General features: G+C 47.6%; 1 protein-coding gene across 7 annotated transcripts in view; it reads right to left on the reverse strand.

Moving 5' to 3' along the window:
• Positions 1-14,173, reverse strand: part of RAPGEF2 (Rap guanine nucleotide exchange factor 2) — a 213,866-nt gene that overhangs the window by 117,292 nt on the left and 82,401 nt on the right. For all 7 annotated transcript variants that reach the window (XM_076073366.1, XM_076073363.1, XM_076073365.1 and 4 more), the window contains one exon: positions 717-789. In XM_076073366.1, coding sequence (XP_075929481.1) covers positions 717-789 — 73 coding nt within the window. The remainder of the gene's footprint in view (positions 1-716; positions 790-14,173) is intronic.

The raw sequence follows: 14,173 nt of genomic DNA on the forward strand, positions 1-14,173 counted from the left end.
AGAGTAGGCCAAACACCCTCTACTTGCAGGGCTCTCTCGAGCGGAGCCCCGTCCGCCAGCTAGTGACACGAGCAAGCAATTGCAGGGCTGCACCCTGACTTAGACGACTGCAAGCACATTATTTGGAGGTTGATAAACACGTATATATAAAAAAAATCGTCACGTCTCCAAGAGGATTAAAATTATCTGCATTTCAGACGCCTGGCCCTTCTGAAAATTAGAAGCCGAGGATAGCAGTACAACAAATGGATTATCCTGCACTGCCCTCTGCTGGCCACCGCACTGCACGCACGGTGGCGGTCACCCATCCAAGCGCTAGCCAGGCTCAACGCCTGCTTAGCTAGCGATGCATTCGACGGATTCTATGCGGGTTTGGTCACACGGCGCATTGAAACACGCACCCCATTACGCACACGCATCGTGCGACCATACCAACCGACACGCGTGCACACACGCACATCAACTCATGATGCGCACATTATGAACCTACTGAAGCACACTCGCCGTGCCCTGCGCACGCACGGGCTTTTTGCTATGTAGTTGAAATAAATCATGAATAGCAGCGACAGGAAAAAGCGGGGGGGGGGGGGGGAAGCAGAAAAAAATGAAGGCAAAACCCTGACAGATTAAATCACCGGCGTTCAGAATGTAAATGATGGGGCCCCCCGCGGGGGACTGCAAGGGCAACCGAATGACAGTGTTTAATGTGCACTCACCACAATTAGCTCTGATGGCTCCAGAACGATGCAATCATGGCCCCTCTGACTGCCCGGCCTCTGTCGTCCAAAACTGGGGGCACGGAACACACGCACACACGCACACACACACACGCACACACACACACGCACACACGCACGCATATATACACCGCGCCAACATCCTGCACGGCGCGATAGCGGCCGGGTTAGTTCTCCGACGTTGCGTTCGGGTTGCGTGCCGTGCGCGGTTGGGGCACGGGGTCCGACGTTTCGCCCCGCGTGCCCGGGGGAGGTGAATGAAGAAAAAAAAAGGAGCTCCCCGGCACGTGGGAGTAAAACGTCGGACGTCGCGCCGAACAGCAAGCCAACGTGCGCGTTCAAGAGAGCCACACGGCAGCACACCCGCAAGAGCCTACGCGGTGGAAATACTCGCGTTGCCGCGATGCGGTGACATATCGTGCGACTCAAGGTCCACGATAATCGCACCGTCCGTTTTGCAAAATATCATTACGTTGTGATAATCACCGCTAAATTTGGTGTTATTACAACAAGGTTTCAAACCCGATTGAAAGCTTTCGTGACTGCAGGATTCATAATACACGAGCATAATATGACTTTGAGACCCCCCCCCCACCGCCTACACATTCCGCAAGGAGTGACTCAAACCATATCTGCATTTGTCATCAATATGCTAAATTCCTCTGTTGATATGTAAACTCCTTTGTCAAGGCTCTCTCCTCCTCCCACCCAGCTTAAAATACGCTGCCAAGCTTAGCAGTGTTCATTAAGACGCTGTCTTTCCGACAGCTCTGTTTCTTCACCTGAGAACGGCTGTTTGCCTTGTGGCCGAAACGTCGTGAGAATTTTATTTTATAATGTTTTATTTTTATTATTTCATTATTTCCCTTCTACGTGGTGACTTTACCGAAAGAACCAAGATGAAGGTTTCAACCCGATTTAACGGTGCATCAAACCCGGGTCTCTGCTGCCCTCAAAATGAAAGCCTTCCAGAAAACGTCTTATAAAGAGCACGAAGCAAACGTGGCAAGTCCTGGAGAGGGGAGAAACGTGTTAGGAAGAATTAAGGCCACAAAACGAGGTCAGGCACAGGAAAAACTGCAATGTCGTGACCCCGGGGGGGGGTTGAATGGTGACCGGCTGCAAAGCATGGCGACGGAGGGGAGAGGAACACCTGGACGTGCCTGGATGTCGGACATCAAACGCCGGGCGGGATGGAAGCACGACAAGACGCAGCGACGAGCAGAGCGAGGAGAAACGGGGGAGACACCGCGGGGGAAAGATGCCGGCGCAGGAAACGGTCGTGCCCGAAACGGGGCCAAGGGACTGCGGGGACGATGAATAACTCTGGGTTGCCCGGCCTGTGAGAGCTCATCGAGTCGAAATTTACATCGCATCTCTATCGAAAATGAGCTGAAGCCTCCCGTAAATCATCTGACTTATGTGTTGCCAACCACTCCCACTGTGAATCGCTACCCTCTCCCTACCCCCTGTGGTTTCAGAAGCTCCCCCCACCCCCCCCCCGTGTAACTCGCTTCTGCTTGCTCGTCTTTTCCATTTTGCTTTCACCTCCTTTTACTCTCGTTTCCCATTCTTTCTCTGCTCTCTCCCCTGTCCCCATTCCCCCCCCTCCCCTTTTTTTCTGCCCACAGGGACGTAGTTTTGTTTGAGGACTTATAATAAAAACACAATAAGCAAGCCCGTGCGCGCATTTATCAGGGGCGCGCACGTATTTTTAGCGGAGGCACGTGAGAGATTAACGATTTCTGCCTTCCAGTAGGAGTTATTTATAAACACATTCGCGACAAAGGCACCAAGCACATTCAACGCACGCTCACGCGGGACATCCACGTGCATCGCATGGCCACTTCGTGTGCGTCCGTGTGTGCGTGCGTGCGTGCCTGTGCAGCGGGGAGCAGTAGTGAAGCAGTTAGCACGCTGCACTACGAACCCGGCGACCCGAGTTCGATTCCCGCTGACGGGCAACAGCAGTGACGATTATCATAACCGGTCCTGGGTCTCCCCTAGGTCGACTCAGCCTCAAATGAGTACCTGGTGCGATGTGTAAACATCGCCACGGGGGAGACAAAGGCGGCCGGGCGTGGTGTTGGCCACCCACCCACTCGTGTGTCGTGCCGGCCTTCATAGGTGCTCGCCAACAACACTTGCCCCAACAGTCTGGTAAGGCTACGCGGGGGATCTTTGTCTTGTGCATCACTAAAGGCCAAGCCTTCGTGGAGTGACGACACGTGATTTAATAAATTTGCGCTAACAAAACAACCGGAACGCTGATTTTCACGTGGGAACGGTGCCTGGCAATTGTGGGAAGGAACAGAATGACTCGCAACATCACAATATCACATAATACCATGCGTTTTTTCTTCCTTATTTTTCATTCCGCTTCTGGGCTGCTTTTTTAGTGTTTGTTTTACAAATGTAAGACATTATTAAAAAATAGTTTCATTATTATTTTCTTTACTCTGTTGAGTATAAAATCATCTCTGGCTGCAAATGAGTATGTGGTGGAGCTCCACTTTGTCAGCAGCCCTGAGCCAGTGGTGGGAATTCCACATTCCCATGGAGGGGATGGTGGCAGTTGGACAGTCTCTCTCCACCAGACAAAAAAACCTCCACCAGGCCAGATATGTCCCATACGTATGTTGAACTCAGTAACGAATTGGCATGTTCTGTTTACGTGACCAACCTTGCTAATTGGCTGTGTCGGGTGGTGGCGAGTTTAACGACATAATTATATCCCACCAACCTCCTTAACAAATCGAATCACACGGCCGCCCTTACCCATCCCGGCTGCCTCTGCTGGTTATGGACGACACTGACGCTAGCCTGGGGAAGCACGCTTCCCAGAGAGCACGAGACTGTCAAATGATCTTTGTTGCGTCACAATCGGAGGCAGAAACGCGAGAGGCAAATGTGTCGGGTGATGGGCGCAGGGGGGGGGGGGTTTGGTGGCAGCATGGGTTGCTGAACGAATACATTATAAGGTCGTGTTCATTACACACAAAGTGCAAGCTATAAATGAACCACAGTACCTTGCTGATCTCGTCCAAGAGCATAAACCATGACGTGAACTCTGGTCATCCTCGCAGCAGCGGCTGTTGGCTAGCTATCGAACAAAGACGGTCACCGCATCGTACCCTTTCAAATGCGCTTCTGAGGCCGTCTGGAACGCTCTTCCTTCCGACATTAGGAAGCCACTGAAGGTCCGCACTTTTAAAGCATCTAGATTGAAAACTCATTTCTTTAGAACTGCTTTTTGTGTTGAGTTTGTCGTCCTTCCCCCGCACCTCCGATTATCACGGTTGGCTACGTACGGTGCGAAATAAGTCTTAACATACATACACGCTCAAGTGGCCGGGGTGGGAGCGGGGCGGTGGGGTGGAGGGGGGGGGGGTGCGCTCCGTGGCGACCCGCCACACCATCGCGCGTTGTCACTTGCCGAGCAAATCGTACCGGCCAATGCCTCTCTCGCACGAGCGCGGCCAATTGCACCGAGTTAGCGTAACGCGACGGGAGCGCCAGCGGTGACACCGCGCGCCGCTCGCTCGCCCACCGTGCACGCGGCGGTACGGTGCCTGTGCCCGAGGGGACCACGCCGCCCTTGCGTGACGGGCGGGCCACGCCGGAACCCGAGCTCGATCCGATCGCCCCCGGCGCGGCAGTTGAAGCGACGGCGCAGGTTTCTTAAAAATGCGCTCCCCCCCCCCCCTTCGCCCCCTAGATAATCAGACCGAGTATGATTATATCCAAGATGTAAACACTCACGTGTGTATTTTTAACTCCTTTGGTACCATTCGCAGCCAACCGTGCTGATCACGACGATGAATTGGGTGCAACCGAGTTTGATTTAACGGATGAGACGTTTCCTCTACAGCAAGGCGATCGTGCTCAACACCAGTTTAAAATTCCCGACAATCACCATGGGATTATAGAGACCCAGAATACTTTTGAGGGTGGAGGAGCTAAGGTGAAGAGTTATGTGTTAAATTCCTTCACGGGCCTTTGCGAATTCACAGCTGAATGAAAACCTTGGCATGCCATGTCTATTATTGTTTTTATTTTACCATTCTTTACCAGACTGATCAGTGTGGACTGATGAAGGGAGGAGGGCCCAATACTGGTTCAAATATCACGTGCCATTGATGGTAGCCATGGCCAAGAATTGAACCCAGGTAACCCAAGTGTATAGCGCAGCATGCTAACCACCACACCCACTGTTCCACTCAAAACGTTAAATATTCAGTTTTCCAATGTCACCTAACTATCAATACATTATAATAAAGGGAAAATCCTTTACATTTGTATTCGCTCACTTTCGAACAGAGAAACCACAAACAAGCAGAAATGCAGCCACGTGGTAAGCCGGGTCCAATAATTGTCCAAGCTTTGCGGTCCTATATATATGAATGTCATTACCCGAAGAAAACCAACACGTGTTAGGGTGAAACACTCGATCCCTCATTGGCTGTACCATGAGATGGGAGTTTGTATGTACAGTAGAACCCCTGTTACGAGCACCCCTATTAACGACTGATGACTTAACGACGGGCCTCCATAGAGCCCAGTTTATAATGTAGCGTATAGTAGTGTAGTTTATAATGTAGTGGATAGTAGTGGAGTGCAGAGTAGTGTAATGTATAGTCGTGTAGAGTAGAACCCTTCTTTACGACCACCCCTGTGAACGACTAATCGCTTAACGACGGGCATCCATAGAGCCCAGCATATAGTAGTGTAGTTTATAATGTAGTGTATAGTAGTGGAGTGCAGAGTAGTGCAATGTATAGTAGTGTATAGTAGAACCCCTCTTTACGACCACCCCTGTGAACGACTAATCACTGAACGACGGACCTCCATAGAGCCCAGCATATAGTAGTGTAGTTTATAATGTAGTGTATAGTAGTGGAGTGCAGAGTAGTGCAATGTATAGTAGTGTATAGTAGAACCCCTCTTTACGACCACCCCTGTGAACGACTAATCACTGAACGACGGACCTCCATAGAGCCCAGTGTATAGTAGCGTAGTTTACAATGTAGTGTATAGTAGCGTAGGTGCCGGTCGACAGACTCCTGCGAATATCGGTATGCGCATCCATATGTCCGACAGCCAATGATATGGACCGAGAGGGTGTCGAATGTTAGGACAATTATCTCGTAATGATGGCCTACACATTTCAGAAAAAAGACTTAGCAACGGTAATGAGCCACCTCCCATAGCCCAATCTCACAAAATAATTGCATGTAATGATATAAAGATGTTTCAGCTCGCCTACAAATTAAGCATAGGTGGCAAAGCAGCCTCACAATAACTCACATGTCGTGCGCATTCCAACGGAAGCCCATCGGCTGTGCTGATGGTAAAGAGTCAGTTTGTGTTTTATTGCCATGTCAATAGTATCTAATTTAATGGGTGGCCGGGTGACCCTAGCGGGAAGCGAGTGGTGCGGGGGGGGGGGGGTAATACTCACGTCAGAGCGATGAGCCGGTGCCCTCAGAGATCCTGAGTTCAATCCCCCAGTTACCACTCAAGCTAAAAGGGGGTGCGTGCAATTGATGCTCTCAGCTCCGTCCAGTCCCTTTCGGCAATTGCGGAGCAAAAGTAATACGCTGCATGCGTAAAAAGACGGCGAATCATCTTCTTGGTTCTTTCGGTAAAGTCACGTAGAATGGAAATAAAATAATAAAAATAAAATCAAATAAAAATAATAAAAATTCTACGTGACTTAACCGAAAGAACCAAGAAGATGAATCCCTGCAGCCACGAAAGCTTTAAATCAAAAAGACGGCGAATGCATAGACACGAGTTAAAGTGCCTCGTGTTGAAACGGGCATTCCTGGAAATTCTACATTCCCATGGTGGGGGAAAGTATCGCCGTGAGATTAAGAGAAACAGCTGCCGATTACCCACAAAGTGGCGAGTGCTGTTTTAATTGACCCCGATGATGAGCCGATGGGCTGAATTGATCGTTGGGCAGCATTTGCACTTTTGACCTTCCGTGATTGTGTCAGGGCCTCTCAGGATGACAGCAAACATACCCAGCCGAATGCAAACAGAAATACAGCCAACACATCCACTCATCCTCATTGCAAAATCAGTATTCTTTTACCGATTAAAATAATCATTTTTATAAAAATGTAGAGCAACAGTTCGCATTAAACAAATATCGTTTCCAAAGCAGCTACACGTTTGAATTACCCAGTGCATGACTACCCATCAAAACTAGGATTCCAGTCGTTTTATTGTTCCTACAGCCATTAGTCTGAAAGAGGTTTATGGGTAGCAGCGAGGGTGGCAAATGCTATTAATGCATTTCTTGAACCACTTTTTCTCGAGATCACAAATACGTATGATAGCAAGGGTCGACGTTGTAGCATTTTATGACGAATTATTGTGAGAGGATGGAATTGTAATATGATGATCTAAAACAATTATCATTTTGGAAACAAAAACTCACGTGGGTTGACATATCCATGAAATGTGAAAATAGGAAGACTATATTTATAAATAAACAAACGGTAAACGTGCGAAGCTTTCTTCCCATGGTGGATATTACCTACGGTGGACACCGCTCACGATTAGCACGGCTGGCTACGTATGGTGCGAAAGAAGTTCAACATATATACATACACGATGGACACTGCCCATGACGGACACTGTCCGTGGAAAGGATGCTGCCAGCTTATCCCTGGAGGCTGCATAGATTTGGTCAGCTGGGAAACCTGACACGGAAGCTCATGGCCAATCTAATCTGGAGCCACTTCCTTGGGGGGTCACACTTTCATTATACTTCCCAATGGTACGAGACACAGCTAAACTGCACTCGGTTAAACCTTTTCAAATGTAAAAACGGTGAAGGTGGAAGGGGCCTCCCCGATACAGGGAGCTCTCGGGAGCCCCCTCCAGAGGGTATTTGGCCTACTCTTCCATGCTTGGCCGCAAGTCTTGGGAAGCTGCGGGAGTTACCCACACTTTAGCCCACCACATGCGACCAGCCCATCGACTAACTGTGGTTCTTTCGGTAAAGTCACGTAGATACAAAAATAATAATAAAAAATAACGTGAATACAAAATTAATAAAAACCCACTAATGTAGACTGTAGCCTGGTTCTTAATCTCGGTGAGCATACTGGCAGCCTATAATGTAGATTGTAGCCTGGTTCTTAATCTCGGTGAGTGTGCTGGCAGTCTATAATGTAGACTGTAGCCTGGTTCTTAACCTCGGTGAGTATACTGGCAGTCTGTAATGTAGACTGTAGCCTGGTTCTTAACCTCGGTGGGTGTACTGGCAGTCTATAATGTAGACTGTAGCCTGTTTTTTAAGCTGGTGAGCGTATTTTTTTTCTATCTACGTGACTTTACCGAAACAACCAAATAATATTAATTCATGCAGTCACGAAAGCTTTAAGTAAAAATTTGTGGCGTACCTGTTTATACTGCTGGGTGGACAGGCACGAGGGGGTGGGGGGAGGGGGGCGGGGGGCGGGGGGTGGAGAAGGGTTGCGGGGGGCGAGGGGAGATTTAAAAACCTTGTCCCTTATTTCAACTCCCGCGCCAGGAGATTGAAATCGAACGGGCGACCTCTGGATGGCGAGATGTTACCAGGTAAGGCCCACTGAGCTATACAGCTCTTTGCTAGAAGCGACCTGTCCACAAATTAGATAGCTCAACGCAGTGGCCTTATCGTGTGGAAATGTATAGCTGCCAAATACCGAGAAGATGGATTCTGGCTTAGCAATCATTGGAAGGATTTGATAAACCATTTCGGGTCTTAATTAATTGTTCACGTTTACGGTGGCTTTCAGACCGCATCCATTATTTTCGTCTCCCCCCTCCTCTTTTCCGAACATAGATGGACTCGTCCATCTGAATAACTGCCAAATCGCTCTCCGTGGTGCTAACGTAAAAAAAACGCCACTTTTTCAAATTTTCTTGCTGTGGTTTTCACATCTGATGATGATTGCTTGTGTTGCAGTCGAAACGTTGTGAGAATTTATTGTTTTATATTTTTACAATTTTTTTTATTATTTTAATGTTTCCTTTCTACGTGACTTTACCGAAATAACCAAGAATATATATACTCTAAATACATGTTGATTTTAAATGTGGAGGTAAAAACCAGAGGACCCGTAGAAAAATTCAAGCGACCACGGGGAAAACATACAGCAGGCGTCAGGGTTAGGATAGAGCTCACAACCTCCTGTATACCAGGCGAGGTAGTTAACATCTCCTAGCCACCGCAACGTCCATCATCACGCAGTCCTTCCCCAAGGACAATGACCTCTTTTGCACCTGGAGTTGGTAATCCATCAGCATTCTTATTTGGTCGTTGCGTTTTGGTTCCTGTGAGTTCGTTTGCGACTTAGCAAGACCATCGTTTGAACGACGCACACACCTTCCACGGCAGGGCTCACATCACGCGCAATGGGCTTGTTGTTATTGTTGTTTCTCGCTGTCTCTCAGGCAACGGAGGAGCTTGAGCCAAGCCTGCGTGGCCCACTGCTGTCCGTTTCTTGCGAGCCTTTGCCCGTGATCTTCTCAAATGAGAGTGAAGTACATCCTTACAGCACAAGCACAAGTCGGCATGTTATGTGGCCGTTGCTCGGCCACGTAACATGCCGACTTGTGCTTGCTCTGCTCTAAAAACGGAACCCATAGCCCAACATTGTATTCGACAATTTTCTTTACTCTTTTTTAAGAATAAAAAAAAAACATTGGGAGGGGTTGGGAGAGCGGATGGCTTAACTTCATAAAGTAGCCGTTTCTCACTTTGCTCGCGGCATTTTTGGCTCCGCTGCAAGGCAGTGCTTATAATTCTCTTGCACGGCACCATGTCCCATGTGAGGTCCGTGTGGATGCCGAGCGGACTGCATATGGGAGTGCGTCATTGAGATTCTGCGCGGGGCACTATTTGGTGCATGGCGTGAAAAATTCCTAACAGTTGGCTCCAAGAAAGGTGCGGTCAAACCCTTGGCAAGTGTTGATTCACAGTGGAAAATCGCATCTCCCCCAGACTAAAGGGCTGAAACGTCTGAGATTTGCTAAATATTGCTTCGTTCTTTTTAGAATGCATGTTGTCAAATGCTTTGGGGAACGATAGAGCAGCGGTGAGCGCGCTGCGCTACGAAACCCGGCGACTTGAGTTCGGTTCCTGCACACGGCCACCAACAACAGTGACAATTATCTGAACCAGTCCTGGGCCTCCCCTAGGTCGACTCAGCCTAAAACGAGTGCCTGGTGTGGTGCGTAAACATCACCACTTTGGGAAACAAAGGCAACCGTGCGTTGGTCTGGCCACCCACCTTATGAAGGCCGTGGTCGCTAACAGCACTTGCCCCAAGAGTCTGTTAAGGCTATACGAGGGCTCTTTGTCTGTGTTACGAACCAGCTACATACAATACAACCCACAATACAATTTACATGGAGTTTGAGTGCTATCCCCTCGTATGCAGAGGGCCTCTCCGGGCACTCAGGTTTCCTCCCACGTGTGAGTTTGAAAAGCCCAAGGCACACTCCTCAAGCAGTATTCCATCATCGGTTCTTACATCTTTCCCCATTCACGGACCTCTGGATGCCCCCTCCAATGCCTGTCTCGGTAAACCTTCCCTTCCTCCATCTGCACACGTGTCCCATACATCACAGCCTCCTGTTAATAATTATAATGGTAATAATTCAGTGCATTTGGTATTTGTGCTATCTTCAAAGGCGCTGCGTTTCACAGACGGGTATTGTCTGCCAGTGGAGGCCGATGTTTGCGATGTGGTTCAACCGAATTTAAGTAATCGGGACATATCCTTACATATTCGGCAATGTGTCATGGTGACATCGGCACACGTGGCCTACTCTTGAAAAAAAAAACATCACGGGACCTTGCACAGCAACCGTGAAGCTTATGGCATGAACTTATCATTGATACGCCCGCAGTATTAACTGGTACGACCGTTGGCTCTTGAAAAGTGGTAATGTCTACGAAGCTTTACACACTTGTACTCATTTATTCCGACCTTCTGTAGTTACACTGAACTAAACAATTTTTTTACAGAAGTGACCTGGCCACAAATTATAGCTCAAGGAAGTGGCTTATCACGTGGAAAATGTATAGCAGCCAAATACTCTACTCTAAAACGCATGTTTCCAAATGTGGAGGGGAAAACCAGAGCATCCGGTGAAATATCCACACGATCACGGGGAGAACATGCAAACTCCAAATATACAGCAGGCATTAGGGTCGAGATCGAACTCACAACCTCCTGTATAGAGGTAGTTAACATCTCTCCACTGCGTCTATGTCGCTTACCCAAACCCTGCCAATTTTTTCCCCAAAATCCTTCACAACGAATACAGCGACGACAATATCAAGTGAGGTATGCACAGGTGATGGGGCCCTCTTCTGCTCAGCATTATCGCCAAGTCTGATTTAAGCAGGAGCACCCATGGCCAAATAACTGCTGTCTGCATATATGAACTAACAAGACACAGCCTGCAAGTATTGCCAAGCAAATGCTGCTGATATTTTCCGAAAATCCCTTGGCTTTAAGCACCGGTACAATCACTCGAAGTGTGGATATTTTATGTGACACAGCTGCACGTAATGCTGCCAATATCCCACAGAACTATGCGCAAGTTGGCTTGCCAGTCACAAAGCCATGGTGGATGGGAAGACATGATGATGGAAAGTGATTCTACGCAAAGGAGAGACGTAGAATTAACGCCAATAACAAGAAGTCCATTTTGTTTCAAAAGATTACAACTGTGGTAGGCAAAGAACACAGGAGAAACAGTGTCTAAGAGGACTGACGTTACAGATCGTATATCTGAGCCAGAATCGCGGAGATCCTACATCCAAGTCCCATGTTGTGATGTGGAGGGTTTCAAGACATTCCCATGAATATTTTGAACAATTCCCATGTGTAACAGAAGGAGGAAGAAGAAGAATTTTGTATATCGTGTAAAAAATTTGAACCGAGATCGTTTCACACATCACGAAACAGAAAGCCACTTAACAAATACAGCTCCCTGTAACAAATTGTGAAAATATGACCCAATTAACATGCCTGGCCTTTGACCTTTCAGAGGCTGCATTGGCAACAAATAGGCCATTGAAAAGCGGAGAGTAATTAACTCATTTCCTAAAGACCCACAGGCGGAACATGGGCAGGCAACGTTACATCACGCATTTCAGAAAACAAAAAGCCAAATTGTGGTGTGTGCATTTTTTTTCCCGTCAACATATTTAGTTCGAGGAGTTGCATCATAGACTCCTTAGAACTTATTAAAAGCTTCCTCAAAAAGTCACCACTTTAATTCTGATTTATAATGGCAGGTCATGAACTAGCATTCTTTATCCACTGCTGGATGAATAAACGGACAAATGTTAATGCGTATGAGGGAGACTGATAAAATAGACATTTTGAGATGGTCACATTAATATATTTTTGTAATTATACTGTACAGATGTGTAAAACGCTTTCAAAACAATACGTCAACATAAGTGGTAATTCACATTTAGCTATTTATCCTACGGTAAATATCGCTGAACTTTTAAACTACAATGCGGTTAATTCGCGAAGACAAACATGGCTTTACATCAAAACTTGCTGGGAAAGATCAAGTTGGTAAAATTCCCAAAATGTCCTGATATAGTCTAAATCTTAACAGTTAAACAATTGTATTTTTGTATTATTACTTAAAGCGCAGGGGGTGGGCGTGGGGTTAGATGTGCCACCGTGATGAGCGCACTGTGCTATGAACCCAGCAACCTGAGTTTGATTTTCGGCGACGGCTAACGTCAGCGACCAGTGTGATGTCTGAACCGGTTCTGGGTACCCCCCCCCCCCATCCCGTTCCCGAACCGGCGTGATGCAGTGTTAATTCATCCTGGACTGCTACTGGCAGCGTGGCATTCATGATTGGCATGAGGCAGCGAGTTGAAATGCCAATCGAAGTTCAGCTCAGTCCATGATCCCTCCAGTCACTAAAATGGGTACTGCTTTGCAGGAGTCCAGTTGGTACGATTATTCGGTTAAGTTAATTAATCGACTAAAAATTGCAAATCGACTATCTTCTTCTGAGTTGATTACATGAGCGCCTTTATAAACGATGGCCCGGCCCCGCATCCTGCCTCCTGAAGGCTGGAAATCCCCCACAAGCCATGCCAGCATTACACGACTGCTACCGCTGATGATGATAATGCCGATAACATCACCAAGTTCAGTCCATCACCTCCCGTCAAGCTGCAGAAGTGGAAATGGAGAGCGTGACATTTCCCCCGCTCCCCCGCCCCCCCCCCCCAACTAACTTTGTGCTATCCGATATAGTCAAGTAATCGAACAAATAATCTGGAGAGTAATCAACTACTTAAATAATCGGATATCCCATCTCTGGTCGAGAGTAATTGTCCGAAAAACAAGAAGCCACCCCCCCCCCCGTCATAGGAATGTGGAATTTCTGATAGCTCAGGGCTGCCGATGGACGACGTGACAACTCCCCGCACTCGTCTGGATACGGGGTAAACTTTGACGCCGAATTCTGACAATTTCAAATGGATCCCTCCCCCTGACCCCCCTCCGACATAAAAAGAGAAAACCTCGGGCATGCCCGACATCCAGATTTCCTCGCCACATTACACACAAGGGCTTTTGAAGTCGAGGCATTATGACAGCCGCGCCCCTCCGTCAGCTGCTGACACTAACGCGCACGCGCACCAGACCCACGCGTGTGTCTCCAGCAACGGGCATCACTTTTTAGGGGAAAAAGGTGTCGTGCGAGCCAAGGTTGTGTTGCCCGCATTGCATCTCTTCCGTTAAATTCCTCAAAATCAAAGCTCGGAGGAGGATGTGTTATTACTCATAATACAAGTTTTTGTTGGGGTAGATCGCTTAAATAAATGTGTCGTTAAACCCGCAACCACCCGAGACAGCCAACTAAGTAAGGGTTGTCACGTAAACAGAACATGCCAATTCGTTACTAGTACAGTACACCGGTGCGTTGGAGAGCCCTCCAACACACCGGTGTGCTGTATTAGTGCTGTACTAGTAACGAATTGGAATGTGGTGTGGGGTAGGACAACTCAACAACAAAAAACCCTCCGCTGTATGCGGATTTACTGTCACTTCTAGATTTAAAGCTTTTGTGACTGCAAGGATCCATACTCTTTGGTTCTATTCGGTAAAGTCACGTAAAAAACAACAAAAAATACAAAATTCTGTCGCTTAACCCATCAAATAATAACACAAGCAATCGTCTCTCTCACCCAAAGACGATTGCTTGTGGTGCGATCGAAACGTCGTGATATTTTTTATTATTTTTCTATCTACGTGGCTTTACCGAATGACCCATAGAATATGAATAGTAACTAACTGGCACGTTTTATTTACGTGGCAAACCTTACAAATCGGCTGCGTCGGGTGGTGGAGGATTTAACGACGCATTTATATTTACTCTAT

The sequence above is a fragment of the Petromyzon marinus genome, chromosome 41 (genome assembly GCF_048934315.1).
Source record: "Petromyzon marinus isolate PM22_M1 ecotype Great Lakes invasive population chromosome 41, UKy_Petmar_22M1.pri1.0, whole genome shotgun sequence".
Classification (NCBI taxonomy): domain Eukaryota; kingdom Metazoa; phylum Chordata; class Hyperoartia; order Petromyzontiformes; family Petromyzontidae; genus Petromyzon; species Petromyzon marinus.